Consider the following 17500-nt stretch of genomic DNA (forward strand, 5'->3'; position numbering starts at 1 on the left):
TAAAAAGAAACATAAGCATAGTTATTTGGTGTATTATTATTATTATTATTATTATTATTATTATTATTATTCATTCATTCATTCATCTTCTACCGCTTATCCGAACTACCTCGGGTCACGGGGAGCCTGTGCCTATCTCAGGCGTCATCGGGCATCAAGGCAGGATACACCCTGAACGGAGTGCCAACCCATCGCAGGGCACACACACACACTCATTCACTCACGCAATCACACACTACGGACAATTTTCCAGAGATGCCAATCAACCTACCATGCATGTCTTTGGACCGGGGGAGGAAACCGGAGTACCCGGAGGAAACCCCCGAGGCACGGGGAGAACATGCAAACTCCACACACACAAGGTGGAGGTGGGAATCAAACCCCCAACCCTGGAGGTGTGAGGCAAACGTGCTAACCACTAAGCCACCGTGCCCCCAGTCATGAACCGGTGTCTGTCAATTACAGAAAATCCAGGCAGCTCTAAGTGTTTATATAAAGCATGGTACACTGACCTGGGGATCTACTTTCCCTCTCACTTTGAAACACATCTCGCAGTCCGTTATTATTATTATTATTATTATTATTATTATTATTATTATTATTATTATTATTATTATAATATAGGAACTAAAATAGGTTTTGGTTAAATTTAGTTGACTAGCTGTAAGAATGACCAAACAAACACCCAATTATACACTCAAGGCCTCTTTAATAGGAACACCTCTAATACCTGCTCATTCAAGAAATAATACAAATTAGCCAATCATGTGGCTCATCGACTACCAAAAGGAGGGTCTGAGTGTCAGACAGGCACAACCTTTTTTTTTTTTTTTTTTTTTTTTAAACTTCTCTCAGACCATCAGGCTCCTCAACACTGACATGTCCACTAAGGCTCCATAAAGTCACACTGAACTCAGTACTGCTTGTGTTGCTGCACATTTTATACATCGCTTTTTGCACACTTGGAACAAATATTTATTTATTATTTGTTATTAATAGGCACAGTCTAAGCAGAGTCGTTTCACTGTAGGTCGCATACTATATACTGTAGAACCGAATAATGAAAACAGACCCAGCAATGAGCGGTCCAAGGTTCCCAGAACCCGGTCTTCTTCCTATTATGCAGATTAATGTTTATTTTATTCTATAACACACCCTCAACAATGTGTTTTGACTCATTGTTCATTCGAAAAGAAAAAACAAAGAGATTTGAGAAATCTTCTGTATTTGATTTACACGTTGCTTTTATAAAACACAATATGATGTAATTACAAAAACGTGTTTGTGTAATTGGTGTAAAAAGGATTTGGGGTTAGAAGATATAAGTGGTAATAGTCATTTTTCAAGCCTTTAGGATGCCCTTGTCAACTTCCCTTCATATGTGACACCTACTGTACAGTACATCAACGCAAATGTCCACCTTTATAACAATGAACAGACATTAAAATAAGAATGCACTTACTACTGATGCCAATGAAACAGATCTTAAGTAAATAGTCCAGTGAGGGAAATAAAGAATTTGACAAAAAAGTGTTTAAGATTTCCAAGATTTAACAATCCATTTGACAAATTGAAAGGCTTGCTGCTACCCTTTGTGTCACTCGTAGGGTTTGTTGCACTTTGGTACCCAAGGACTGTTATCACCTGTACTTCTGAATTCGCTAACTTTTTGGTACAACCTGCCTATTACTGTATATTTATTTATTTGTTTTGCTTTCTATCAGTTTGTACCGTTGTTTCAATCAGTAAAAATGCACCACCTGAAATCCTCTTAGGCAGCTGAAAGCCACGCTGTCCAGGTTTCCCAAGTCCACCAGGTTGTGCTCCAGCTGCACCTTAACCAGTCGACTTTTGGCTGCTTCTGATTTTTTGAACGAGCAGAATGCATCACGTGGAATCGTCTGAATCTTGTTATGGTTAAGCGCAATATAAACGAGCCAAGCTGGGAGCTGACGTGGGACCTGGTGAAGCATATTGTGGCTAAGGTCCAGCTGGTGCAACAAAGGAAGCACCCGAAATGCTCCAGGCACCACCTTGGAGATCTTGTTGCGAGCTAGGCCGAGATGCTCCAGATGTGGAAGTGAGAGAAACATGGCCTTGCTGATGCTCGAGATTGAGTTTCCCTCTAAGTTAAGGGTCTTTAGGGAGTGTGGTAGGTAACGAGGGACTTGCTTCAAGAAGTTCCCTTCTAGGTTGAGACTCTCCAAGTAAATGGCATTGGTTAGTGCACCTTTTCCCAAACCCTTGTTAGTCAGCCTGTTGGCACTAAGGTCCAACACTTGAAGCTGTGCCTTGCCATTAAAAACTCCTGGCTGGAAGCGTTGGATGAGGTTACCACGGAGGTAAAGCTCTTGAAGGCTAAGAGGGAGATGCAAGGGGACAGAGGTAAGAAGGTTGTGGGAGAGGCTGAGTGTACGAAGGCTGCTTAGTGGAGACAAAACTCCAACAGGGAATGAAGAGGAGATACTTTCTAAACTATTGTTGTTCAAGCTGAGAATGAGCAGGCCAGGGCAACGAAACCAGGTCACCTCAGACATCACTTTCACCTTGTTCCCATCCAGACGGAGCTCTTCCAGTGAGGCTGGAAGGTCATTAGGGACACTCTGGAGGATGTTCCGGTCTAAATACAGCCTTTTTAGTGCCTGAATGCCTTCGAAGGCACCTTTGATAGAACTGTCTACCAGACGATTGTTGCTCAGCACCAGGAACTCCATAGAAAGGTACTCTGAAAGCAGGTCCAGCGGAATGCTCTTGATGTGGTTGTTCATAAGAAGGATGTAACGGGAATTGAATGGAATACCATAGGGAAACCTTTCTAGCCCTTTGTCTGAACATTGCACCACCCTGTAAGAACAAGGCAACACACATACACATTAAAATTCACATGAATTTACAGAAGTTACAGTAATCTCAGCATATGCACAGTAAAAGTGTATTTGATACACACACCTCCCGTAACAAGAACAGTCTGGTGGGCAGTAGTGATCTTCAAAATATGGAAAGAATGGGGTAGGAGTTAGCTGATCTTTCTTCTGTTTTAGCCTTTCCCCTTGCTTTGAATTTTTCATAGGTTTGTTTCTCTTCTCCTTCACATTCTTCTCTTTCTTCTGAAGTTTGTTTTTCTTGGTTTTTTGCTTGTCTTTGTTCTTTGGTTTGGTCTTGAAGGTGCTGGGTAAGCTCAAAGCAGTAGGTCCAGCCCTGGCTGCCTTTGCTGTTGGAGCGGCATCTACGGTTTCTTTAGAACTTTCAATGTGATCCAATGAGGAATTGACATGTGTGCTGTTCTGATTGGATGATAGCGTAGATGTGTTCTTTAGAGCTGAAAAGTGACTTGTGGGAGTAACCGAGAGAGATGTATTTTGGTCTTCAGCATCAAGATTAATCTGTGTCATGTCTACAGGACCTTGTGTGGTGACGGAGGTAGTGATCAAAGACGGAATGATGGTGGATGAGAAATACTGAGAAGGAGACAGAGGAGAAAGTGAAGCGTCTACTGATAGAGTTACAGACGGAGCTACACCTCGATTCTCTTCCTCAGTTAGTTCCTCATCTTCTTCCTCTTCTTCCTCTGTTATTGTTATAGTAATCATGGTTCCTGGCTCTTTCTCCCATTTTAGCTCTCCTTCTTCTTCTTCTTCTTCTGTTGGATGTTGCTGGAGGTGATCAGGACTCTGATGAGTCCAATTCTCACCGTCCAAAGACACGATCTGAGAAGATGTTACGTTCAGACCTGTAAATGGGAATTAAGCAAGCAAAGGGAAATAAATTCAAGGCTTTGGTAATGTAAGAATTAAAATTCTGTAACATGTGTGAATCTGTTTGTCTATGTAATTGCTCTCAGTACTTACGTGGCTGAAGCACTAAAGTCTCTACCACAGCAAAGATCCAAAACAGCGAAAACGTCGCTGTTCTCATTTTTCACTTGAAAGAAATAAAGAGGGACAGTAAGATCCACATAAATACTGTATGTCACAACCTGGAAGAGCGAAGAGACAATATTTTGAGATAGTTATTCCAGTTGGCTCTTTGCTGAAATGTTTCATCAACCAGTCAGAACTTGTGCAGCATCAAACATTCTGAGTGCCGTCTAATTAATTCAGGAATATTTTAAACTATAAGTGATATGTGGTCTTAAGCCTTACCTCAAACCTTTAAACAAACTTCTCGGCCATCCGTTTGCATTGTAGAGCTTTAAGAGACATGCTTGCTTATCCAAAAATGAGCTCTGGTCCAAAATGCAGAAACAAATTATTCCAGACTTAATATATCCTCTTCTATTTGGGCAGAGCAGCCAATTGTTGAATGGCAACCATGTAAAAAATGCATGATGAGAATTGTCACACCCACACACAAAACTAAAGAATCTCCAGGATCAATAGAGGCTGAAGAAGATTGTTCAGACAGGTCAAAGTTCACTGAGGTCCCTGTTTACCTTTCCTTTGGAGTTTTTGCCCACTGTCGCTTTAGTGACAAGTAGTTTCCAGGCAAACAGATGACCTTAGGACGGACTGCGAGATGTGTTTCAAAGTGAGAGGGAAAGTAGATCCCCAGGTCAGTGTACCATGCTTTATATAAACACTTAGAGCTGCCTGGATTTTCTGTAATTGACAGACACCGGTTCATGACTGGGGGCACGGTGGCTTAGTGGTTAGCACGTTTGCCTCACACCTCCAGGGTTGGGGGTTTGATTCCCGCCTCCACCTTGTGTGTGTGGAGTTTGCATGTTCTCCCCGTGCCTCATGGGTTTCCTCCGGGTACTCCGGTTTCCTCCCCCAGTCCAAAGACATGCATGGTAGGTTGATTGGCATCTCTGTAAAATTGTCCGTAGTGTGTGACTGTGTGAGTGAATGAGAGTGTGTGTGTGTGCCCTGTGATGGGTTGGCACTCCGTCCAGGGTGTATCCTGCCATGATGCCCGATGACGCCTGAGATAGGCACAGGCTCCCCGTGACCCGAGGTAGTTCGGATAAGTGGTAGAAGATGAGAGAGTGAGTGAGTGGTTCATGACTGTGATTCGAGACGTTAGAACAAATACTGTAGACCTGACCTTGCTTTTGTCTACTCTCAAGACCCAGGCCCAACTCCAAAAATATGAGAAATTAAATAGTAGGATATAGTTTGAGGACAGAAAAGTAGGTAAACATTAACACAAGCTAGAAAGCAGACACACTGTAGACTCTAGAAAGTAGACACTCTTTCACTCAAAAATTCTTCTCGTTGTATTTTCTACATTTAAAAAATATTACTCGTCCCTGTATCTATTTCTGTACTGTTTTTCTTTTTATTCATTCATTCATTCATCTTCTACCGCTTATCCGAACTACCTCGGGTCACGGGGAGCCTGTGCCTATCTCAGGCGTCATCGGGCATCAAGGCAGGATACACCCTAGACGGAGTGCCAACCCATCACAGGGCACACACACACTCATTCACTCACACAATCACACACTAGGGACAATTTTTCCAGAGATGCCAATCAACCTACCATGCATGTCTTTGGACCAGGGGAGAAAACCGGAGTACCCGGAGGAAACCCCCGAGGCACGGGGAGAACATACAAACTCCACACACACAAGGTGGAGGCGGGAATCGAACCCCGACCCTGGAGGTGTGAGGCGAACGTGCTAACCACTAAGCCACCGTGCCCCTGTTTTTCTTTTTAAAATGGCTTTATTTTTGATTGATACTATTAGTATTATTTCATTTTTATTTTACCTTTTCAGTTTTTAATAATTAATTTATTTCTCTTCTTTGTTATTTCATTGTCTTTTTCACCCTTTCTGCATCTTCATATTGGGATTAATAATTAAAAATAAAAAAGCAACTTTTCTTGTCCTGGGTTCAAGGGCTGGTTAAAAACATAACATTAAACAACGAACCGAATATGTAATAGCTTCTCCTTCTTGACCCAGATATTAAAACAAAGACAAGCTTAGAATCTATAAAGCAGGCAGAAGATGCAATCACCTTTGATTAAATTACATTCGTTTCATTATGTCAATTAAAATGATCTTGCTGGGGACATGGTGGCTTGGGGGTTAGCACGTTTACCTCACTGATCCCAAACAGACAATATTCGAACTACTCCGTCTGCATCCAGCAAAAGTTTATAACTGACAAAGATAACGATAAGAAGGAAAATACATCTATAACAATTTTGTAGCTAATCTGACTGGCATGTATAGTAATGAAGTAAATCTAACATATGGAAAAACTGGAGAGTGAAAATCTTTGCTAGCTGTTCAGCTGAAATCGAAAATTTATTCTCAAGGGAAGGTTGAACCCAGAACCCCTGGTTCTACTCAGAAAACCAAGACGAAATAACCAACCAACCAAGAACAGATATTTGCAATAAGAGATTTAAGAATGTTTTACAGGACTCCAATCTTCTCCAATCGACTGAGAACCTTAAGCCCTATTCGGACGGGATTAGTTTTAAGTGGGGACGTGGGGGTAAAGTAATTATTACCAGAGCTTCTCTGTGATTTTAGTCCTGTCCGAATGTGCCACCTCGGTAATCATTGCGGACAATGTCAGTAAAGATTACGGCGACTTTTACCTTCTGTAAAAAGGTCCGGAAAAATTACCTCAGGTAATACTAATCCCGTCCGAATAGACCCGCTGTAAATATGTACGGTAAAATTCCGTCATTTCCTGTTTAAAAGTAGTTTTTGGCGTGTTTTGCAAGCATGGAGGCGCCATGTTGTCTGTTTGCACACGTGATAACAGGAAGCAACGTCATACACACATAACGACAAGGAGGTTACTGTGGTGTGTAAAGCGAGTTACCCCTCCCACTTCTGCTAGTTTTACTGAGATGACTTGTCCCATGCGAATTGGCCAATTTATATTACAGACGTCCTGAGGTAAAATTGCATTACTCCACGTCCCCACGTAAAACTAATCCCGTCCGAATAGGGCTTTAGTGTGTGAAATCAGATTTCTCCTGCTTAGTGTGTAAATCAGTGAACTCAAGTGTCTCACTGATACTTTACCTGGAACTCAATAACATTCATCCTCACGGCATCAGATGCTTCCACAGCAGCACCTGAACATCCTCTGACCTCCAGATTTAGAGCTCCGCTGAGCCTCGTTAGTTTTTACTAACTAGGAGAAAACGTCCTTGTCCTTTTTATCCATTTATCACTGTGATCAAAATGATGAAGAAAAGTTCAACAAATGACCTTTGTATCCATCAGTGCATACTGAAAGCACGCTATCCTAAATGTAGTTTATTTGTTTATGTCGACATCTACTGGAGATTATGTGTACTGCATTTTATTGTTCATCTTGTGAAATGCTCATGAAACCAACCCAAAAAACAACAAAATGAACAATATGTATATAACTATAAGCTCTGAAACTTTATTTCTGGTCAAAGTACAAACATCGTAATCAGCTGGGTCATTATAACAAAGGATAACGTTAAAAAATCTGGACACAAGTTCCTGTGAATGTGTCATAACTATTCTACTGCAAGATACAGAAGATCTATTGACATAATCTGACCAATCAGGAGCCAGAGTCGAGCAGCACTGTGGTAAAAACTAGCCTATACTAGGGAGTGCTAATACTTTTAATCAATTGTTTTATATATTTGTTATTTTCATTATTTCAACACCAACATAAATAACACAAACAAAAAAAATCTTCTTCATTTATAAATCAAACACTGATCTGTGTCTTTTTCATGAAGTGGGCAGTGCAACACTGAAGCAGATGAGTTTTCCAAAAACGTAACTCTAGGTAACTTCGTAAATTTAAACGGATTTAATCGTGGATTTAAACGTCATCTCTGGATAAGTTTCCTTCTCATGCTAACACGTGTCCATAAATTTCTAGCGCTTTTGGCTATGGTGGTACTGGAGGGGAGACGGAGACTTCTCAGCGGCTCTCTTATGCATGTCAGCATTCCTGACGGCGACTCCTGCAGCTGCTCGTGGGACGTGTAGTTTATCCTCCTCAGCTGTTTGCTGTAGTAGCTGCGGAGGTCGCACAGCTCTTCGACGGCTGCTGCAGAAATGATGGAGGTCTCCGACGGACAGCTGGCTAGAACCGATTTCGAAGGTGGAGGTGAGAACCGCCGTCGTCTTCGTTTAGACGGCACCAGCTGTCGAGTCGTTTTATGAAGAGCTTGGGCGCCGTTTCCGGCGTTATCCTGAACGTTCACTTCTACGTTCACCTCGATGACGCGCGGCTGGATGCTTTCGGGTGCTTGTAATGAGCTGGAGTCCTCCTGATTTTGGGAGAGTCGCCTCTCCGGGTTCGGTTGGTCGGTGTTTGTATTGATTACGTTTCCATTTGCACTTTGATCAGTAATGATGTCCTTCGAGCTTCCGTGAGTTTCTTCTTGCAGCTCGGCAACCGATTGGTCAATCTGAGGATACGGAGGATAATGAGTGAGTCTGTATTTTGCTAATGAAGGGAAGGGAAATCAGACAACAGGTCATAAGTACATGGAATTAGTGATTAGTGAACAATCATGCAGACACTCCTGTAATGTTCCCATGTGAGTGAACCCACTGTGTATATAAATATATATGGTGTGGTTATGAAAACGCATATAGGCAGAACGTGCAGCATGATGTTAGGGGAAGCGACAGTTATGGACAAGCAAGACAAACAAATGCTGAAAAATGGCTTTTGGACATCCTGAGTAAACAATACATCTTCATGCGCATTTGAAAATAGTAAGAAACTGTACTTTTGGCCTCTTTATCCTCATGAGACTAGGGAACAGTTTCTTTCTTGATTTTCTTGGCCACAGGTTTTTTCCCAGCGTTCTCAGCGGGTCTTTTTCCTTCTTTTGGTTTTAGCTTGGCACTAGTCTTATCTCCGCTGCCTCCTGTCAGACTGACCTGTGGGCAGCACAAGAGCTTTGTTTTAAACCGGGGAGTCTTTGAGGGCGAGGAAGACTGAGTGCAGAGTGACAACCTGTTACTGCAAAAGAGAATACAGCCTAAACATTTATTAAGGGTCGAATTTCCATAAAGTCTTCTAAATAATCTTTTAGTACGCAGGTCACAGCAGTGGACAAACCAGTAGATAAAGAGAAGCAGATTTCCAGTCTAGGCTCTCATATATATATGTATATACACTGTGTGATTTATTATTTGTACCTCAATCTGTATTTATGTACTTAGTTATTTTACTAGTTATTTTATTGATGCGCCTCGACTTGGTGCGCTAGTTAACAGACATGATTTGTCCACCCCTGAGTCCAGTCGTATTGATCTGCATGCCTCGTCATCTCGGAGAAGTGATACAGAGTCCCATAACAAAGTGCAGGTCCGGTGGATGATATTTCAGAGGCCACCGAAGTGTGATGACTGAACCCGAGAACACCTCCACCTCAAAATTGAGAGAAGAAAAAAAAAAAAAAAAAAAACAGCCCTGTTGATGAAGTCACCTGCTTGACTCTGTAGCTTCTGCGTTTAAACACAGGCTTAACATCCTGTGAGCTGCACACACTGCTCTGAACGTACTGTCTCTGTGCGCACCTTTGGCGTCGTCTTTTACTTCTCTTCTTTTTCACGGCGCTCGCGGCCTGTTGCGCGGCCTCACTGGCGTGTCTGAGCTTTCTCCGCCTCCTCCTTATTCTGTGCTTTTTACAGCACTCGGTCTAGCGTTATAGAGTCAATCAGGATCATAGGAGAGCATGAAGTTTACAGCTGAATTAAACTGAACATTCGACTAGCTTTTTCTTGAACTAAATGAGCCAAACCTTTATGAACTCCACACCAGAGCCAAATGTCCAAATGTCAGGGACAAACTGACTCTCGATCTTGATGACCTTTGTGCAAAATAAATCATTAAAATAATTCAGGAAAAGCTTTAGATTCAAGATTCAAGGCCTGTATGGGATTAGCACACATTGTTCTTGATATTTTGGGTCTAATTCTTCTTAAACGTGGATAAAACCAAATCCTATATTATTCCTTATGTCACATTGATAATACAGCACACTGCCCCCTACTGACACTGTTCAGTATAATCCCTAATAACTAGCGTTAAATCATGAAAAAAAAAATAAAAGACTAATGTTAGATTTAGAAGAGCTTTAATATTGGACCTATAGAACTGTTGCGAATTTGTCTCATCTGCTCAGAGGACCAGGCAAATGCATCTCATAGTTTTTGTTCTATTATTTGTAAATCGCTGGCTATCTACTTGTTGATCTTGTTTAAGATAAAATATTAATTGCAAATTACACATCAAAATAAGGCCAGACGAAGCAACAACTCGTCTCTCTCCTGCTACGGTGCGGCAAGGCGACTGTCAGTATTGTATTATTATTATTACTATTATTATTATCATCATCTTTACGAACCCATAATCAGCAGGTTTATGACGAACAACCCTGAACAAAGACGTCTACGGTTAGTGCTCGTAAACGACGTACAGGTCTGATTAGCAATGATAAAGGAACGGAGATAACTAAACGTGAGTGAAATTAGTTAAGAGTTAAAGACAAACTGATCTACAGTGAAATGAAATCGTTGACTTAAGTATTCTGATCTAAACGTATGTCAGTGATTAACAGATTTAAATTAAAGGGTAAAGAAAGAGACCTATCTGAATAATGTAGAAGAGAAAATGAGTTAAATGGAATAAAAGGGATATTTACACTTGCGCCGGGTGGAGAGACTTTCCTCCTCATCTTCATGGTTACGGAGTGGTTTTCGTTCTTCAGTAAGCCGGCTTTACGTCCTGCTTTCAGGTAAAAGTAGGTTGTGTATGGTGTGAAGCTGAAGTCTTCACTTTAAAACAAAATGGGGATCAGAGTTAAAGCCATACTTATAATTACTGCCCTCAAAAGGGTTCGCTTTAGGAGATCCTCAGCATGAGCGACGTCGAGAAGTACCTGAAGTAGCCGTGTAGTAAGAGATGAACAACGATGGACTCCACCTCCGGGCGTGACAGGGTCGTGACCTTGGACATTTTACGGATCTTGGCGCTGCCTTTCCCCATCCAGGTATCGCACACCTTCAGAGGGGTGAACTTCTCGTCCAGAGATGCAGCCAGCTCTACGATATCCACCACCTCACGTGCGTGCTTGGTGATGTCCATGGTGATGTAGTCTGGCACAAAGACATGGACCGGTTACTGTACAGTTTGGGCTGAAACCAAGCTTAAAAACCCATGAAAGATGACTTTCATTAGTTCAAGATAAGTCTGCAGAACCTGAACCGTCATGATCTTGAAAGTTCTCAACATGAACATCATTGTTCTATACTAAAATGTCGTTAAATCTATTGGTTTCAAAATTATTCATTGCTTGAAAAATACAGAATAAAAAAATTTCACCCTGAAACAATCCAGACGTTAAAAATACAGGTTCGAACATTTAATCTGTTAAAAGAAGGTCAAAAGAAATAAAACACATACAGTCCAAAATGATGGTGAAATTTTTTTGAAGTGTATGAGGCACAAATTTTCCTACTCACCATTGCCATGGCGACAGACATCGCACGCCTGGTTACACTCTTCGTCGTCCCAAACTTCATCGAAATGAACTGCCATCACGGCGCGCCGACACCTGAGCGCAAAAACGTGGCACACGGACGAGTCGTTGCAACAAAGCTACTGAGTTTCCTTCTTAATACTAGTGGATTTAATTGTGACTGTCTGGATCCGTCTCTAAGGGGCTTTTTACACCTGGTCACTTCATGCGTTTTCTGTTATCCGATATCTATCCGATAGTAAAAAGACCAGGGGTCTCATTTATAAAGCGTGCGTACGCACAAAACGGGGCTGGAAACGTGCGTACGGCAGTTTTCGCGCAAAGGTTGTGATCTATAAAAAACAAACTTGACGGGAAAATGTGCGCACCTTTAAGCAAACTTTGAGACGTGCGTACGCACATTTTGGAGACAAAGGGAATTGGTGAGACAGATGGTGAGGTCGTGAACTGAAGTTAGATTGTAGAAAATACATGTGAGAAGAACGATTATAAGAATTAATGACATTTAATTTTCACCCCATTTCATACGTTATATCCACATTATCATGAGGATTAAATCCAACAGTGTTATTTGTGCCGATTGTTTTAGGCTATATACATCTAGTAAAATCCAAACGTAATTCAAAATGTATTAAAAATAAAATAATAATAATAATAATAATAATAATAATAATAATAATAATAATAATAATAATAATCAGCGCTACTCCGTCTAGGGTGTATCCTGCCTTGATGCCCGATGACACCTGAGATGCCCGATGACTCCCCGTGACCCGAGTAGTTCGGATAAGCGGTAGAAGATGAATGAATGAATGAATAACCAGCGCTGCCTTACAGTCACATTGTCCACAACGGGAGCGCAGGAGGAGACGGCGCGACTACATGTGATACAGAATAGCATGAAATACCCTTTTATTAGAGAACTGCAGAGCGAAGTGTAAAAATGAAATATTTTCCTTAATGTACATATAGCTATCATAAAATGTCTGCAAATACAGTCATGAAGCACAATCGCTACTCATCATCGGTCCTAACTATTACGGTGTTCATTACAAAACCGTCATGAAGAAGCACGTGTTCACTATAACATTTTCGTCTTAAATTTTCGCCCACAAATTAATTCTGTGATTTTGTCAAGGTGTTAACGATCAGTCTAATTGCTAGAAACATATAAATCCTCCGGTGACCCGGGTATGTAATGCTTCATGATGGCACTGCTGGCACTGTTGGAGGATTACGCCAATGGCAGAATAAGGAGAGAACGAGTTTTCAGGGACCATGATGATTTCCTGGCCCATGATGATGACTGGCTAATAAGCCGATTTAGATTCCCTAGAGCTGTGCTCTTAGATCTATGTGCTGAATTGGGTCCAGTATTAGAGAGGGCAACATGCCGGAACCATGCCATCCCAGTCCAAATACAAGTCCTCACCACTCTGGGGTTCTTGGCAACCGGCTGTTTCCAGCGGAAATTGGCAGAAAGGTAAATTATTTATATAAAAAAAAACTATAAATAATCCTCAACTTTGACTCTAAGACCTTTTTGTATATGAAATAATTCTATTGGAATCTATCATCTCACCCTATAGGTCTGGTATATCACAGCCGTCCCTGAGTGCCATAATATCTGTCGTTTTGAATGGTACTTAATATGGGTAGTCGATACATGAGGTTCCCCTACACTGTGCGAGAACAGGCCGAAATTAAAATGCAATTTGCAGCAATGTCTGGTTTCCCAAATGTAATCGGCGAAATTGACTGCGCTCATGTTGCTATAAGTTCACATCTGAAAATGAATTTGCTTATGTTAATAGAAAGCATGTGCATTCTATTAATGTGCAAATCATATGTGACTCCAACATGACCCTCACAAACATTGTGGCACGCTGGCCTGGTTCAACACATGATTCCTTTATCTTGACACATAGCACAGTACGTGATGGCTGGCTTCTTGGTGAGTTTAATAAGAAACTGTAACAATTTTCTTTTTAATATAATTATAAGAATGTTGTTTTTAATATAATTATAACCTGCAGGCGACAGTGGCTACCCCCTAAGACGCTGGCTCCTCACCCCATTTTTAAACCTGCAGAGCGCAGAGGAAACTCATTATAAACTCATTATTACTCTCGTGCCCGCGCAGTGATTTGCATTGACTATTTATGGTTAAAAATGGGCGTGTACAGGGCGGGATTTCACGTACGCACATCTGCGAGGTGATCTGTGATTTATAAAGGGAACATTGCTTAGAGGAGCTTTTTGGCTTTAGGGCGTACGTAAACTTTTTTATAAATGAGACCCCAGGTCTAAATGCCCTCCAAAACGTTTTCGAGACGGATATAAATCCAATGGTACAAACCAGTTCAGGAGGTGGTCTGGGACGCGTTTCAGATGAAACTGGACAGGTGTAAATAAATGTGGTTGTTCAAGCCACATACGTCAGCACTATACTCCTCCCAAACGGAAGTACGTCACTCGCAGGTGACGCACGAGTCGTGCATCGCGCCAGAAACAAATAAATGTAAATGCGTTTTTTTGGAGCATAAACGTCGTAACGAGTTTTTCCGTCTTCATTTTGATTGCGTTCTGAAAACCGCATACACCAAAGCGTGTTCCGTTTCAATTACCCCAGAAATGACGTAAAATATCGTCGCTGTCGGGCGGAAACCTCGTATGTCCAAATTTTTAATTTCCTGAAAAATAACGGTTTTGGAGATACGAGGATTCCGCCTGACAGTGACCATATATTAGCATTTTGGGCGGGAGTAGAAAGATCGGATCGATATCCGATTCGCCGAGACATTAGGCGTTTATGTGGCCTGATGTAAAGGGAACAGTTTTAACAAATCAGATAGCTATTGGATCAGAGAAAACACACGAAGTGACCGGGAGTAAAAAGGCCCTTACTGGTCCGTATGTGCTGTAGGCAAAGGTGTATTATTATAGTTATACCTGTCGACGTTCTGACAATAAGCCACCATATTCTGAAGCTTCTGCTGCCCGGTGTTCTCCATCACAACCATGGTGCTGATCCTGAAAATGTCCTGAAACCCGTAGAACACGATGCAGTCTGCTGGATCATCATCTCTCCCTGAAAGAGTCGAACGGCAAAATGAAATGCGCATCAAACCATAGTAAGAAAGCAGATGTCTGGTGTGAGCCCTACTGTCGGTAGTGTACCTGCACGTCCGCTCTCCTGATAGTAGTTCTCTATGGACTTGCTGATGGTATGGTGGATAACAAACCGCACATCTGCTTTGTCGATGCCCATTCCAAAGGCCACCGTGGCAACGACCACCTAAAAAACAAACAGATTGTGGACTTTCTCAATCGTCACTGTTATACTGTGCTACCGTCCTGCTCACACTCGCACGGATCGCTCTGAAGACTGTGATGTGATGTACACCTTAAACTTAAAGTACTTCATAGTCATTCACTTCCAAGTCATCGCTTTCTGAGTCGACACGGTTGTAAAGGGTTGGAAAGGGTTGAGCTGAGCTGAGAACTATCAAGAGTTAATCAAATAAAAAGCTCTGCTTTCACATAATTGCTTGAGAAGTGTGTGTGCAGATCACAAACATTCTGTTCTCTTTATTCTTTATAAATTCCTTTTACGAATCCCTTGTCTAATGGGATGTTTCCACAAACTTGACATTTTTTGCTTTTTTACAGTAGATGTTTTAAAGGTGGGGTCTCCGATGTTTGAAAGCCAATGTTGACATTTGAAATCACCAAAACAAACACGCCCCTAACCCAAATAGGTCCCACCCCTGTATTGAAAGCTCCGCCCACACCTACATACGTAACCCAGGCAACTACTGGAAAGAAATGTGTCTTTATCATAGCTGAAGGGAAGAACAATACGATTGCAGATAAACAAACAAGCAAAAATGACACACAAGCATAATCATGTAAAGGACAAAGACATATATTAGTTCTGTGTAACAAAGCAAAACCAACGTTACTCACCTATCAAGAAGGAAAAAAGCACCTCGGCGTCTTAAGTAAAGTTGGTCACATATTCACAGATTGGAGTTTCCAGAGTCAATAACTCCTGAGCTAAACACTGTTACTACACAAAACACGGTTGTAGCTGCGTCTCTACATTACTACAATAGAAAAGAGGTGTTATTTGTGTAGTAACAGTGTTTAGCTCAGGAGTTATTGACTCAGGAAACTCCAATCTGTGAATATGTGACCAACTTCCTGCTCCTTCAGTTCTCTCCAGCGCTGGAAAGCTGATCCTATATTAACACGTCCTACTTCTTACCTTATCGTAAGTCTTTCTTCACTTTCTTTCTTTGTTTTTATCCTCCATGTCAATGTTAAAACCGCTTTCTGCTAATGTCACACATGCGCACTGAACACTCTCTCCGCCCATATTGACAAGCCCCGCCCCTTTCTGCACATTGGCTACACGTTTGTTATGTTTTTGTTTAGTTTGTCGTCCCGTCTCAGTTTTCTGAAGCATTTCTCAAACGACGGAGACCCCGACTTTAAATGAAAATTCTAATTTTTGGTGCATCCCTAATAAATATAATAATATTTTTTCATTTCTTTCCCAGTTCTTGCTTGGTCAGTGTCTCATCCCCCCTTCACGTAAGCAGAGATTCTACCTGAATCTTTTTGCTAGACCACTGATGATGCACCAGGGTTTTATCTGAAGGCTCCATGCTGGCATGATACGGCTGGGCCAGGATTCCCCTCTGCTGCAGCTCTGTAGACACCGTCTCTGCATCCTTCTGTGAGAAAACGTAGACGATTCCTGTAGGGAAAGAAAAAAAAAAAAAAAAAAAGATATCCTTCGATTCATCACATTTAATCAGACATTTATTTTAAAACATATATTACTGTTAACAGGGAGAAGATTTCTCTAAAGAAGTGTATATTAAAAGCAGCAGGTTTTAGAATTCGGATGCTGGCGATATGACAAGCTACTGTGAAGAACGTTGTTCAGGAGCAAAGATCACTCTCATGTACCTGACTGGTCCTTGTATTTTCCTTTAATCAGTGCTGCAATTCCTTTAGTCGAGTCTTCGCTGTCTTTAAATCGAACCTGTAAAATAAACACTTCTGAAGTCTGTAACATGACACACTGTGCATTTGTGTCTTGTTAAAGTAAAGAGAGAAAAAGGAAGCTGGTGAGGGAACGACTGTTTATAGCTGTGTCAATGTCCAATGTCATGACACCAAGTGTTGTTTTTGTTTTTTAGGCTTCTTGTACCTGAACAGAAAATTGTGATGCATTCGTGATGTGAAACGGAACTAATGGTGTTTACCTCATAATAGAGATTAGGCCTGTTAAATGGTGCTGTAAGTGTGACGGGATCCTGAACACACAGGATCTTCTGGCAGTCTTTCAGAACGCTGCTGGTCGCAGTGGCAGTCAGGCCGATCAGTGGGACTTTAGGGAACTGACGTTTAAGAATGCCCAGGAGCTTGTAATCTAAATCACACAAAGAATCCTGTCAGTACAGAGTCGTCTGTCGTAGCGTGAATTAGGGCTGGGCGATAAAACGATAACGATACGAATCGCGATAGACACGTGATCGATATCAATAAAAAATGTGTTCGATAAAACGTTCGATATTTTTTATTCTTCGTTGGAAGAAAACAGAGGGTGCGAAGCGAGTTTGGTTGCATTAACAAAGGCACTCGCTCTCTGGTAAACTAGCAACGTAGGGAGTGACATGCTAACAGCCAATCATGTAACAGTATCATGTTTGTTTGCAGCATATCGTTGTCTCGTGCTGGTCTGCTGGATTCCTCTTCAGTAACCGGCGACTGATGAGCAGAAAATGAGCCGCAGCGAGCGAGGAAATTGTAAATAAAAGAGAAAAGTCAGCTCACCAGTATGGCAGTTTATTGGATATTATAAGTCTAACCGTAGTCACAACAATGTCGTCTGCAAATTATTCAAGACTAAATTTCTTAAATGTTTATATTTAACACTTTGCACTATTTTATTACACTTTATTAAGCATTTCTTACATTTTGCACCATAAATGTTAAGAGATAATTGTTGGGTTCATTGTGA

At 41.4% G+C, this 17500-nt stretch overlaps 2 protein-coding genes across 8 annotated transcripts in view; both read right to left on the bottom strand.

Annotated features, from left to right (window-relative positions):
* Positions 1 to 1581: 1581 nt before the first annotated feature.
* On the bottom strand, positions 1582 to 3915 carry wu:fc23c09. Its single transcript, XM_060889232.1, has 3 exons — positions 3849 to 3915; positions 2950 to 3730; positions 1582 to 2844 (listed from the first exon to the last, which is right to left on the bottom strand). Exons 1-3 carry the CDS (start codon positions 3913 to 3915, stop codon positions 1743 to 1745), a joined length of 1950 nt encoding a protein of 649 aa, XP_060745215.1. The 3' UTR covers positions 1582 to 1742.
* Positions 3916 to 7340: 3425 nt separating this feature from the next.
* Positions 7341 to 17500, bottom strand: part of recql (RecQ helicase-like) — a 14446-nt gene continuing 4286 nt past the window's right edge. For 4 of the 7 annotated variants that reach the window (XM_060889752.1, XM_060889753.1, XM_060889750.1 and 1 more), the window contains exons 7-15: positions 16743 to 16909; positions 16444 to 16519; positions 16080 to 16228; positions 14644 to 14761; positions 14416 to 14554; positions 11447 to 11538; positions 10864 to 11080; positions 10627 to 10759; positions 7341 to 8376 (exon numbers count right to left, since the gene is read on the bottom strand). In XM_060889752.1, the coding sequence (XP_060745735.1) occupies positions 7789 to 8376; positions 10627 to 10759; positions 10864 to 11080; positions 11447 to 11538; positions 14416 to 14554; positions 14644 to 14761; positions 16080 to 16228; positions 16444 to 16519; positions 16743 to 16909 (1679 nt within the window). In that variant the 3' untranslated portion in view covers positions 7341 to 7788. Of the gene's footprint in view, positions 8415 to 8703; positions 8858 to 9408; positions 9622 to 9723; positions 9793 to 10626; positions 10760 to 10863; positions 11081 to 11446; positions 11539 to 14415; positions 14555 to 14643; positions 14762 to 16079; positions 16229 to 16443; positions 16520 to 16742; positions 16910 to 17500 lie in introns of all 7 variants that reach the window. The other 3 variants (XM_060889754.1, XM_060889755.1, XM_060889756.1) reach the window with 3 other exon arrangements.

The sequence above is a fragment of the Tachysurus vachellii genome, chromosome 16, assembly GCF_030014155.1.
Source record: "Tachysurus vachellii isolate PV-2020 chromosome 16, HZAU_Pvac_v1, whole genome shotgun sequence".
NCBI lineage: Eukaryota > Metazoa > Chordata > Actinopteri > Siluriformes > Bagridae > Tachysurus > Tachysurus vachellii.

Excerpts from the sequence above, each read along its gene's own strand:
- wu:fc23c09 (XM_060889232.1), bottom strand. The coding sequence starts at position 3,915 with ATGAGAACAGCGACGTTTTCGCTGTTTTGGATCTTTGCTGTGGTAGAG. Across the intron at positions 3,731-3,848 it reads GACTTTAGTGCTTCAGCCAC|GTCTGAACGTAACATCTTCT; the intron begins GTAAGTACTGAG and ends TCCCATTTACAG. Across the intron at positions 2,845-2,949 it reads GACTGTTCTTGTTACGGGAG|GGTGGTGCAATGTTCAGACA; the intron begins GTGTGTGTATCA and ends TTGTTCTTACAG.